Source organism: Phoxinus phoxinus (genome assembly GCF_949152265.1).
Source record: "Phoxinus phoxinus genome assembly, chromosome: 8".
Lineage (NCBI taxonomy): Eukaryota > Metazoa > Chordata > Actinopteri > Cypriniformes > Leuciscidae > Phoxinus > Phoxinus phoxinus.
In genome coordinates, this window is record NC_136883.1 from 13,889,426 (window position 1) to 13,901,659 (window position 12,234).

A 12,234-nucleotide genomic window follows, 5' to 3' on the forward strand; every position below is an offset into this window, starting at 1 on the left:
GGCTGCACGATTGTGGGAATACATTTTTCCGATTTTCTGGTTAAAAAAGCGCGTGCAGAGAACATTATTGAAGCAATCGAGCAGCTCCAAACTATGAAACATTATTGTTAGCACATTATAAACATCCAAGTTTGAGCAGATATCAACGAGCACAGCATTTAACAGTAGACACTGGTCTAAACATTATAATATGCATCATAAATTTCATACTAGCCTACTTTTAAATCATACTGTGTTTTTATATTAACATAAAAAGATCCTTGTGTTGTACATAGGCTATATTTATTTATCATTGAAAGGTTGCCTATCTGTCTATAGTTCATATTTCAACATGTTTCCATTGATTTCATACATTTTAGTCTGGCACCAGTTCAACTAGTACAATGTGAAGTTTATGCACCAATAACATGCTAACTATTATAAATGGGAATAGGCCTACATGCAGAGATTTATAAAGTACCAGAGACCCAGACTTGAGTAAAAGTACAAGTGCTCTTTCAAAAAAGTGCTTTGAGTAGAAGTTGAAGTGCTCTTAAAGCACCACACTTAAGTAGAAGTACTAAAGTATTCAACATTTTTTGTACTTAAGTATTGCAAGTAGTCTATTTTAAAATGTACTACTCAAGTACTGAAAGTAAAAGTACAAGTATTGTGTTATGTAGTTATTAAAGAAAGCAGTCAAAAGTTTGAACATCATATTGTTTATATTATTTCAAATGTTTAGGACACTTACAATTAATTTGGCTGAAGCAGCAGTACAAGGACAGGAATGTACAAGATCACCTTAAAACACTGAGCTTAACTCTTTGTAAACAAAAACAGATCAAGTATGTCTATGAAATCTATCAATATTTGTCAAAATCTGCACATTTTTAAGCTAAAAGCCCTGAGGGACGTTGTTTGGTCAAGCGTTCTCATGACGACAGCACAGGAGTTTTTTTTCTGAATGGAAGCAGCTGGCGCTCATAATTCATATTAAATGTATCGACTCATTTTTTTACTCCTGACCCAAATTAAGACATAACACTATAAGTTTCTCAGAATAAAATAGTGGTCAAATACTGAAACTTTAACATTACATATAATAGTAACTTTAAACTATTTAAACAAAGAACGATTCAGTGCGTCGGCGTCCTCATGAAGGCTAACAGTTACACACTTCATTCTATATGAATTTCTTTCACTCCGACAAATTAAAACGTGGACTCTAAGTTGGGCCAGGAGTGGTCTCCTTACTCGCACTCACCGCCACGATCACTCAAAGTTGAAGGTGGTGCTTCTGGTTATTCCATCTCGAAACAAAATAAGAAAGCTCAATTGTTCTAAATGGAGGCAGGCAGCACAGCGAAAGGCAGAACAGGAGCTCGTGCATTCTTCTCGATCGTTTGATTCGGGCACTGATGAGCCAGCTTCATCAAACCTGGTGACAGAGCCATCTACCGCTCTGGCAGTGATAATGTGGGTTTGGAATGATTCATAACATTTTTATAATTGTAACGAGTAACGATGCAGCACATAAAAAATTTATCGAAGTAAAAGTTAAACTCATCGAAAATATGTACTGAAGTAAAAGTGGAAGTATGAGAAAAAAATAATACTCTAGTAGAGTACAGATACAGCCTTTTAGTACTTAAGTACAGTAGTGAAGTAGTTCTACTTCGTTACTATACATCTCTGCCTACATGTCTTACCTTAAAAATCGCGTTCTTCTTCTTCTGAGGTAAATACAGTGTAAACTCACAGCGTGTCTTTCAAACTCGATGAAAAGCAGAACAGTTATGAAGTTTCTCTTCTCTCTTCATGCTTTGTTTAGAGGTGACGAGTGCGTTTACATGTCCGTGTGGACGATTTGCATGTCAAATGCCTTTGCGCGCGTCACATTAGAGATAATTAGGACTTGTTTGAGAAACTGTACCTCTCGTTGCTTTCATACGGATTACTTAAACAGAGAATATTTGTTTTCAATATGAATTACATAATTTAAAAACAAAGACTCCAAGCGTTGTAAAGACATACGTTTCAAGTCTGTGTGACAAACATTCGCTGGACCCTATTTTAACTATCTGAAACGCAAGTATTGTTGTAAAGTTTTCTTTGATCGAAGCAGAAACCAGGAGACTTTTGGATCACGTTCAAATTAGAAGTTCTTCTTTATTGAGCGCGGCTGCAAGTTCCAAAATCAGTCTAAATCTAAAGCAGATTACATTGAAATGTATATACCTTCTAATGGGGGAGGGACTTCTGGGACTGGAAAGTAGGGAGGAGTTGATTCTATCCAGTGAAAAACCTGTATATCAGGTTATCTAGATTACTCAAGAGAAACCGAGCAAATCAGCTATTGTATTGCTAATCCAATCATCCTGACTTGATTGCTCAAACCTTAACATTATCATAGAGACAAAGGCACCGCTGTACCTTGAGCTTAATGGTCAGGAAGTGCTTAAAGACAAAAGCTAATGTCAGACTCCTGAATTGCTTGACTTAATCTTCATCTATGCCTAAAAATGCTCAAATCAGTATTCTTCACCGTGATGTTTATGTAGGAAAGCATATCTGAAATGGATTCCTAAAATTTGTTATTCTTCAGTATCAAACGCGAAATGCAAATAACTTTGTGGGCGGATCCCGGGCACTGTTGCTATTATACCGGACGGGATAAATGACTCTTGCGCCCAGCGCAAATCTAAAATGGGTTGGTCTAAAGTAGCTTCATTATTCATAGGTGTGGTTTGGGTGTAACGAAATAAACTAATCAGAGCATTCCCTTTAAGAGTAGACGCGCTTGTTCCATGGCAGATTGCTTATAACGGCGGATTTGCCAGGCGCACGCCAGGCGCGGTTCACAGCCGAGGAGACCGACGTTCTCGTCAGGGCCGTAAAAGACAGAGAAGTGACATTGTATGAGGATGATGGGAGAAACCCACCTAAATAAGCTTCGGTTAAACAGGCGTATAATAATTTGGGTAAATGTGTAAGCTAGATTTATGCCTATTTTTTTCACATCTTCATGGACACAACAATGATTTCCCTTGTGTGTTAATATTTTTCCTTGTAATAATGTATGATTTGCAAAAATGAAAACTGCTGCGTCTATTTAGATGAGAGAATCAAAGTGTATGCGCGGTGTTCACATGCTACATAATGGCCAAGCATGCGCCCTTAAAATAGCATATGACTAACGCCCAACGAGCCACTGTCTTTAGACTAGGTTTTTCCTGGTCAGTGGCGGAATTGTTTTCTAAAACTGCAAAATAGCACCATGGAACAAGTTCATTCTCTAATTTACCGACGTGTGTCTGTGGAGGGAAAAGTCCGCTGTGCGCGGGTGCAAAATAGGAATGATACATGCGTCGGTGTACAAAGTCAATTGCGCTGGGTGCAAGATAGGGCCCGCTGAGTTACAGATCATTTTCTGTCGCGTTTCAGAATGAACTTCACACTGAGAGAGACGACAGAACGCGCATCATGTTTATTTTCTTTATTTTACGAAAAACACAACATTTTGTTTTTATTATGAGTGTACACAAATAAAAGAAGAATCAGAATTCTTTTGAATGATGAATTGAATTGTTTTGAATGATGTATAACACTTGTATGTAAGATCAATATCAACAGAGTATTTTGAGTCTCTTTTGCACTGATAAGAAAAAAAGCGAGCTGACCACGCCAGCGTGATTGCCGACCCCAGAGGGTTAATGTTTGTTTAGTGTTCTTATTAGGGATGCACCGATGTGAATATTGTGGCCGATACCGATAACCGATATTAATATTGCTGTTATGGCCGATACCGATATTTACCGATGTCGATATCTCTGTATAGAAAACACATTTTTATGATAATCAAATAAAGAGCTATTTTCCAAAACATTATTTTTAACGCTATTTTTTTTTTTTTTTACTTTTGTAATTTATTTTCAGAAATTACTGATATTGGGCACCTTTACCTGTGTGTACCAATATCAGTCATTAATAATTTGTATGTCCACTCTAGACGCGACGCGACTGCGAGTTGCATACAAATCAATCAAAACCCAGAGCCAATCAGAACGGCGTGTGGGCAGGCTGTCGCGTCAAGTGCACAGCACCAGAGAGTAATCTTGACGGCAATCGCAAGAAAATGGATAAGTAGCTACATAATCAAATTCACAAATATTACACCATTTAAACAGTATTCAAATACATAGGCTACTGAGTTACTTAAACAATCTTTGTCAAATAATACATTTGTTTCTTCAGTTTGAACGTTCTTGTTTCCATTTGTTTAATTTCAAGATCTGAGGTGAATTATCCATTGTTGCTTTTACAGCTACAAAGCTGGAGCACTAAATGATATTCAAAGTCACATTACACGCTTTTAACATTAAATAAAGCACATAAACAGTGCCTGAGATTATCATTGCCACACGTTGTGTTTATTGTTCCAGCGCGACGTCGCAGAAAAATAGAAACAGTTTCTAAAATAGAATCGTCGCGTGTCGCCGTCGCGGCTGGTTAGGACATAAAGCTCTGATTAACATTGAAAATATACCTTTTATCGCGTGTCGCGGCATCGCGTGTAGTTAGGACACGGTGTAATGACTAGTTTGCGCGCCCACAATGAAGTGCGCGTGCCTACACACAAACCCGGGTTCAAACCTCGCCCCGTCCAGCACGGGAGATATAACAAATGTTGATCGTATGCCCACCATAAAGTACGCTCCACTACACATAAAAACGGTTCCCACAGTATCAGTTATTCCCCTCGCTCTGACGAGACGTGATAAAGGGTGCACCCTCTGTAAAGCGCGCGCCCCTACACACCAGCGCTGTTCACAGCTGAAATGCGCTTGTGCAAAAACAAACATCCCCGCCCCCACACGCACGTCAAATACACAGGAATGATAATCGGCCTGTTCACATCGGCCATATTTTGACATCGGAACGATACCGATGTGTAAAACAATGACCATATCGGCCGATATTATATCGGCGGCCGATATATCGTGCATCCCTAGTTCTTATAGTCTGCATTGAAATGTTTTTTACTTCTTTCATCCAGCCATCTTGCAAGTCTTTGGCAGTCATTTTGGATTTTTCAGTCCCACCATTTTCACTCGCTGATGTCTGACCTCGACAGACTGAACAGGAGAAATTAAGTGGAAAAGATTTCCACGTGTGACGGCTCCACCCTCAGCGCACCCACCTGTTACGTAATCGCCACAGGCCAATAGTAGCACAAAGGTGTTTACCAGCCGTAGCGAACTTTTCCGGAACCTTTAGTGCCGTGGAAATGTTCTTGTATCTATAGCCTTCTTTTTTTATCTTCCGTGAGATCTCTTTTGTCTTGCCCATATTTGCTACTCAACATCAGCAAATGCATGGGCTTTATGTATGCATGTGTCACATCTTAAGCTAATTGTCGTTATAGAGTTTCCAAAAGCTTTATTATGTTCTAACACCGTTTTTTACCCTACCTTACTAGTAAGTGATTAAAAAAACAGCAATGTTGAATAGAGGTTGAGTAACTATGACATATTGACATATACAGTGTATTGTGAAACAATTAAAAAATACTATATTAAACTCTGGATATTTAGAAAAGCTTACATTCGTAAATTGTTGCAGTCTCTGTTGAATAATTTTGTTTGCAAGTGTAAATCCTAAGTAAAACTGTGCCCTCTTTGTTCTATTTCTCTGGCTCATGGTGTCTTCACTGGGGATTGAAATCTTAGATCATTATTAATTAACTATATTTATTCATATCAAACATTTTATAACACACCCTGTGTGTAAAAGTCTTTATTATTCTCAGTTTAAATACAATGCTACCATTTTCTTCCTGACAGCCAATGATGATTCTGAAAGAAACAAAAATGCAACTTTCATACATATCTGATTTACAGAAAAGTGCCCTTTTATTTCAGTGTTGTTAATGTTTTGTATATTTCAGCAAACAGTTAGGTTTGTACATTGTTTAACAGCATTAAAGAAGACAAACTTTATCATTCAACTTAAATGCGCAAATTTATTTTGAACACTTACATTGTTCTTGCTCCGTCTATGTACGTCATTGAATGAACACTGTTTTCTAAGCTGGTCGGCACCCCAACACCTCACCCCCTCCCCCCAAGCCAATTCGCACCCTGTATATAATGATTACAATGACAATGAAAGTTACATTTCTGATTTAGATCTCTCATGACAATAAACAAAATTGTCTTTCAACAGAAACACGATGAGGAAATTACTGATCTGCGAAATGATTTTGCCAGACAAGTACGAGGTGAACTCACTTTCTTTATACATTTGAATGGGCTGGATTTTAACAAAAGTTTTTTTGTTGTATAGAACTACTTTTGAGAAGTAAATAATACATGATGTAAATACATGAATACTTAGGTTTTCAGTCTCAGGCTTCAAGATTCTGTGTGCAATTTTATATTTATCATTTATATTTATATGCATCATCAATTTTACATTTATATTTAATTTGCCTCTTTTATACTTTATATACAATTGAACAACTTGAAGCTATTTTTTGTAAAGGCCCTTTCACAGAGGACGCAGCAGTGTCTAGTTCATTTTCAACAGGAGATGTGTGGGCAGTTTCGCTGGCGGCATGGAGACAGAGGACTAGTGGTGCTCGTGCACCAAAAATCCTGCCACTTTCATGAGCACGGCTCTTCGCGGCAGGCACCGCCAAAGATAAAATGTTTGCGTCTGCTTTAACCAATCATCGAACAGGTTATTAATAGGTTTTGAACCTGACGGATCATTATAAAGTTCTTGTACCAAATGATGACAGTCTCCCTGCTCTTCCTGGTTCAGGAGTGTTTCATGTACCCATTTTGTTCTTTTTTTTGTGTGCATGAGCATATAAAGAAGAAGATTTTGCAAAGCCCTGTATGGAGCCAGATCAGCCTAACAAATAATACATTTACAAAACAAAATTCATAAATGCACAGCACAATTCACATTTACAAAATCCGATTCGTAAATTTAAAACACAATTCATAAATACACAAGTAAAAGCATAAATATTTCCCCAAATCCTCACACAAATGCACAAATATGTATATATTAAGTTCTTGAATTAAATTCCCATCTCACATTTATGAATGATGTTACATGTATTTATGGATCGTTCAATCTGCATTATCGTCACACGTGCGTGGACTGCTTTGAATTTGTGTGCTGTATTTTTGAGACCACCCTGACAGGTTAAGATTCATAAAAATATTTTTTGGAGGATGTTCTTTTTAGCCAATCGCGGTGAACTTCTAATCCACCAATCAAAACACTCAAGCTCAACGCTGCGCTAGTACTGTGCACTGCAGATAATCTGTGTCCAGAGACTGTCTCTCAGTCTTGCGTTACTTGACACTGGGATTTTTGCACATTTATCTTGTCAAGTGGATAAAGGTCTTCATGATGTTTACTTCAGATAAAACTTTCAGGTTCAGATCTGGATTTTTCTACACAGGTGGGCTACAGACTTTGGAATTGTCGTGGAAATAGTACTTTTGAATTGTTTTTAATGGTTGTCCCAATACCCAGGCTGTGGGGCTCTGTGTCGCTTCGCTCTTAGACACATAATGCGAACGTCCCTAAACGTCCCTTTTGAAGTGTGTGTCAAGTAGGGTTGTCAAAGGCATCGATACTGCCAGTACCAGTCGGCTGATAGACGCTGTTTTCAAATGTTCTTGTTTGTGTTTGTTTGAGCGCTCTCTGAACATCAAAGGTTTCTGTTTACAGCGTGTTTTTACAAGCGTTAAGCATTGTAGCCAATCACAATCGTTGTGCATGTGAACACAATGGCCTATTAGATGTCCTAGTCAGTAAGTTAGTCAGAATCTTCTTAAAGGGGTGGTATAATACCCTTTTTTGTAAAGGATATTTGTAAAATAAGTCGTTGATGTTCCCAGAGTGTGTATGTGAAGTTTTAGCTCAAAATACCCCACAGATATTTTTATATAGCATGTTAAAATTGTCACTTTTTGAGGGTGAGCATAAACACATAGTTTTTGTGTCTGTCCCTTTAAATGCAAATGAGCTGCTGCTCCCGGCACAGGGGGCGGAGCTACAACAACTTTTGTCCTTAGCAGCTTCGATTACCTCACACAGACACACACTGAAATTTTCAAAAACTTTTAGCCTTTTATGTTCAAACCGGAGTCAGACAAAGATGGACAGACTCAAGAAGAAGTGAAAACATGTAGAATGCAATAGGACATTTCTGAATGGTTAGTTAATATTTGTAGCTTATGTGTTAGTTATCTTCTAGTCATTGATTAGCATATTCTGTCATGGTAATCTATAAATCGTGTTCCCAGGGTTTATGTAAATTTTAGGGTTTGCAATGTCACTAACCCGGGAGGAATGTTGTGTAGTCCCTACCAGCCGTTTGTTGTAGTCCTTAAAGGAGAACTCCGGTCAATTTTAACATTGAGCTCAATTTTTAGTAAATTTGGAGTGCTGTCAATACAGAGAACAACGACAAAAATCGGTGTTGCCTACACCGTGTTATCCTATTTTTAAAATTTGCACCCTATTGACTTGAATGGGGCAAGTTTTAAACCTGCTTTTATCCTCTTAACATCTTTGATGTGTCATTACAAGTGCCCAGCCATGTGAGTGATTCCTTCAGAGTGAACACGAGTGAATATGACTGCAGTAGATGTGAAAGATATGAATAAAAATGATGTTAATTCAGCCAGCGCAAATACCTGTATTTAGTTCCTGTTTTCGGTGGAAGTCTAAAGTAGTCGATTGTCGAGTTCACGCGCGTGATCATAGTAACTAAACCTATGCGCGTGAACTCGACAATCGACTACTTTGGACTTCGACCGAAAACAGGAACTAAATACAGGTCTGTGCGCTGGCTGATATAACATCATTTTTATTCATATCTTTCACATCTACTGCAGTCAGATTCACTCGTGTTCACTCTGAAGGAATCACTCAACATGGCTGGGCACTTGTAATGACACATCAAGGATGATAAGACTAAGAACTGGTTAAGTTTAAAACTTGCCCCATTCAAGTCAATAGGGTGTAAATTTTAAAAATAGGATAACACGGTGTAGGCAACACCGATTTTTGTCGTTGTTCTCTGTATTGACAGCACTCCAAATTTACTAAAAATTGAGCTCAATGTTAAAATTGACCGGAGTTCTCCTTTAAAAAGCGATTTCTGTAAAAGAAAATATATCACTTTGCTTTGAACTTTGAGCGTTGTTGTTTATGCTCAAACAGCAACATTACACACTAACTAAAGTTAGAAAAGTGAAATCATAATCAACTATCCCTTTAACACCACTGAAAATGGACGTTTAATGCAAGCCACACGCTTGCAAATTTTTTATTTATAACCAACAGTGTAAAAGCAATCTGAATAAGAGATTCATTGTACAATTAAGAATATTTTTTTTATTTTAACAGGTGTTTTCGTGAGAGTCCAGAATTCAGTGAGCTTGTGCATCACACACTACAAGATAAGATTATCACGCCATATTAAAGGAACACTCCGACTTTTTGGGACTTTAGCCTATTCACCTTATCCCCCAGAGTTAGATAAGTCCATACATACCTTTTTCATCTCCGTGCGTGCTATAAGTCTGTTTGACGCACCCACCGCTAGCCTAGCTTAGCACAAAGACTGGATGTAAATGGTTGCAGCTAGCATACTAATCCAAATAAGTGACAAAATAACGCAAACATTTTCCTATTTACATGTTGTGATTTGTATAGTCACAGAGTGTACAAAAAACAAAGTCACATGAGACACAGACATATTTTAACCGTATAAATACTGGGAACTATATTCTCTGAAGGCGAAGCACTGCTACTTGGGCGGATTGATAACCGCAGCACCTGAGACGCGCCGAGGTGAGGAGCAGAGAGTTCGTTCAGAGTTTGGATAACAGAGTCAGCAATTTATAAATAGTAAAAGTGTAGTTTACAATCATTGTTTTTTCGCTGTATTGTAAAGAGCTGTGACAATAAACAGGGGAGACCAGGTAATACCATGATGTTTCATAGAATTCCAACTAAAAACGCTGACCGGATTAATAAATGGCTACTTGCTCTGGATATTGACCAAGTAAAAATCATCTGAAATTTCCTCAAAATCAGCCATGATCACCATTCACGTCCGCTAATAGATAGTTAGGATGTACTCACACTAGCCAGTTTGAACCGTGCCCGAGTGCGTTTGACCACCAAAGTGTGGTTCGTTTGACTAGTGTGAGTGCTCCGAACCGTGCCCGGGCGCGGCTCGATTAGCCGGCCCTGGCCCACTTGGAAGAGGTGGGCCAGAGCACGGTTCAGTTGGACTCGGGCGCGGTTCACATGCAGTGTGAGCGCTAATCGTGCTGGAGCACGGAACAGGACGCGTGTACGGGAACTGTAGTCCGTAATCAAAGCTGCAAAAGTCCTTGCTGCACTTCAGCTGGTACCTTGCAAACCTCCTCATACGAGCAGCATGATTACGTGAAAATTTTCGCGCCACTAAGGCGACACATCTGTTTAACAACAGGCTGTGAGAGGGCTGTGGACCTCCGTGGACCAAACGACACAAAATTATCCACAAAGAAAACGTTGGACTCCATTGTGTTCAGAGAGCGCCGCTCTTCCAGTTTATCCCGAAACCGTCGCACCATAATGACGTAAGCGTGCTCCGGCACGAATGCTGAAATGTGAGTGCAGGCCAGAGGGGGAGGGGGGGACAATCGTACTCGGGCCCAGTTCATGGCTACCATGCCTAGTGTGACTACACCCTTAAGTCACGTTGGTTTTGTTGACAGAAGAAACAACGACGCGTCTCAGGTGCTGCGGTTATCACTCCGCCCAAGTAGCAGTGCTTCGCCTTCAGAGAATATAGTTCCCAGTATTTATACGGTTAAAATATGTCTGTGTCTCATGTGACTTTGTTTTTTGTACACTCTGTGACTATACAAATCACAACATGTAAATAGGAAAATGTTTGCGTTATTTTGTCACTTATTTGGATTAGTATGCTAGCTGCAACCATTTACATCCAGTCTTTGTGCTAAACTAGGCTAGCGGTGGGTGCGTCAAACAGACTTATAGCACGCACGGAGATGAAAAAGGTATGTATGGACTTATCTAACTCTGGGGGATAAGGTGAATAGGCTAAAGTCCCAAAAAGTCGGAGTGTTCCTTTAAGCACCTCACGTGTTCTCATAGGGGAAGTGGATGTACAGTAGACAGAATGGACATTGTGTATCTATACTTATTCTGTCACGATCACCAGCTAGTCACCACCTCCTCACTACATTTCCCATCATCTTCCAAAGTTTATATGGACAGGCACTCGACCCTTTAATTTTGACCCGAAATCATCTCAGGTTACTCAGACTGTAACCTCAGTTCACTGAGAACAGGGAACAAGACACTGCGTCGAATGAGGCTTTGGGGAACACCTCAGGCGTGACAGGTGTCTGAAACTGCAATCTTATTAACCTGCGACAGCCCATGATGTCATCATCGTGCGACCCGGAAGTATAAAACGGACTTGGAAACATGCGCCTTGGAAACATGACATTCATCTTTTCGTCTGAAGGGACTGTTTGGTAGGCAAGCCCCGAGGCATGGCAAGGAGACGCAGTGTCTCGTTCCCTGTTCTCAGGGAACAGAGGTTACAGTCGTAACCTGAGACGTTCCCTTTATGCTAAGGGGAGTGCATGCCGTGTGCATGTCAGAACCAGCAAATTTAAATGAAACGCTAGAACTACTCACCCCCAGGTCACACTGGGCTGTTTCTTTCTATGTATCTGGGCTGCACGTTAATGAATTATGTCAAAAGCAATCATTAAACGAGTTAACCGCTTGTGGCCAGTAGGGGGCCCCCAAGCCTGCGGGGCCCCACGCAATTGCGTGCTTTGCGTGGTGGGTAAACACGCTACTGCTCACCATGATGAAATGTTAGAATATGATCAGTATGTTATCTAGCTTACTGCTGGTCAGTCAACCAGGGCTCTACGCTAATTTTTTTCCCAAGGAGTACATGTGCTCCTAAAGGAAAAAATGTAGGAGCACAGTGAATTTTTTTAATTATTAAACTGCTCAATTCATATGGATTAGTTTTATGATCTCTTTATGAACTTTTTGAAGATTTAAAGTGTCAGTTGTGTAGGCTGTCAATGGAGGAAAAGAAATCTCTCAGATTTCATAAAAAATATATTCATTTGTGTTCTGAAGATGAGTGAAAGTCTTACAGGTTTGGAACGACAT

At 39.5% G+C, this 12,234-nt stretch overlaps 1 protein-coding gene across 1 annotated transcript in view; it reads left to right on the top strand.

Moving 5' to 3' along the window:
* Positions 1-12,234, top strand: part of drc4 (dynein regulatory complex subunit 4) — a 69,275-nt gene that overhangs the window by 31,544 nt on the left and 25,497 nt on the right. Inside the window, exon 5 of the mRNA XM_079621828.1 lies at positions 6,208-6,262. Within this exon, the coding sequence (XP_079477954.1) occupies positions 6,208-6,262 (55 nt within the window). The remainder of the gene's footprint in view (positions 1-6,207; positions 6,263-12,234) is intronic.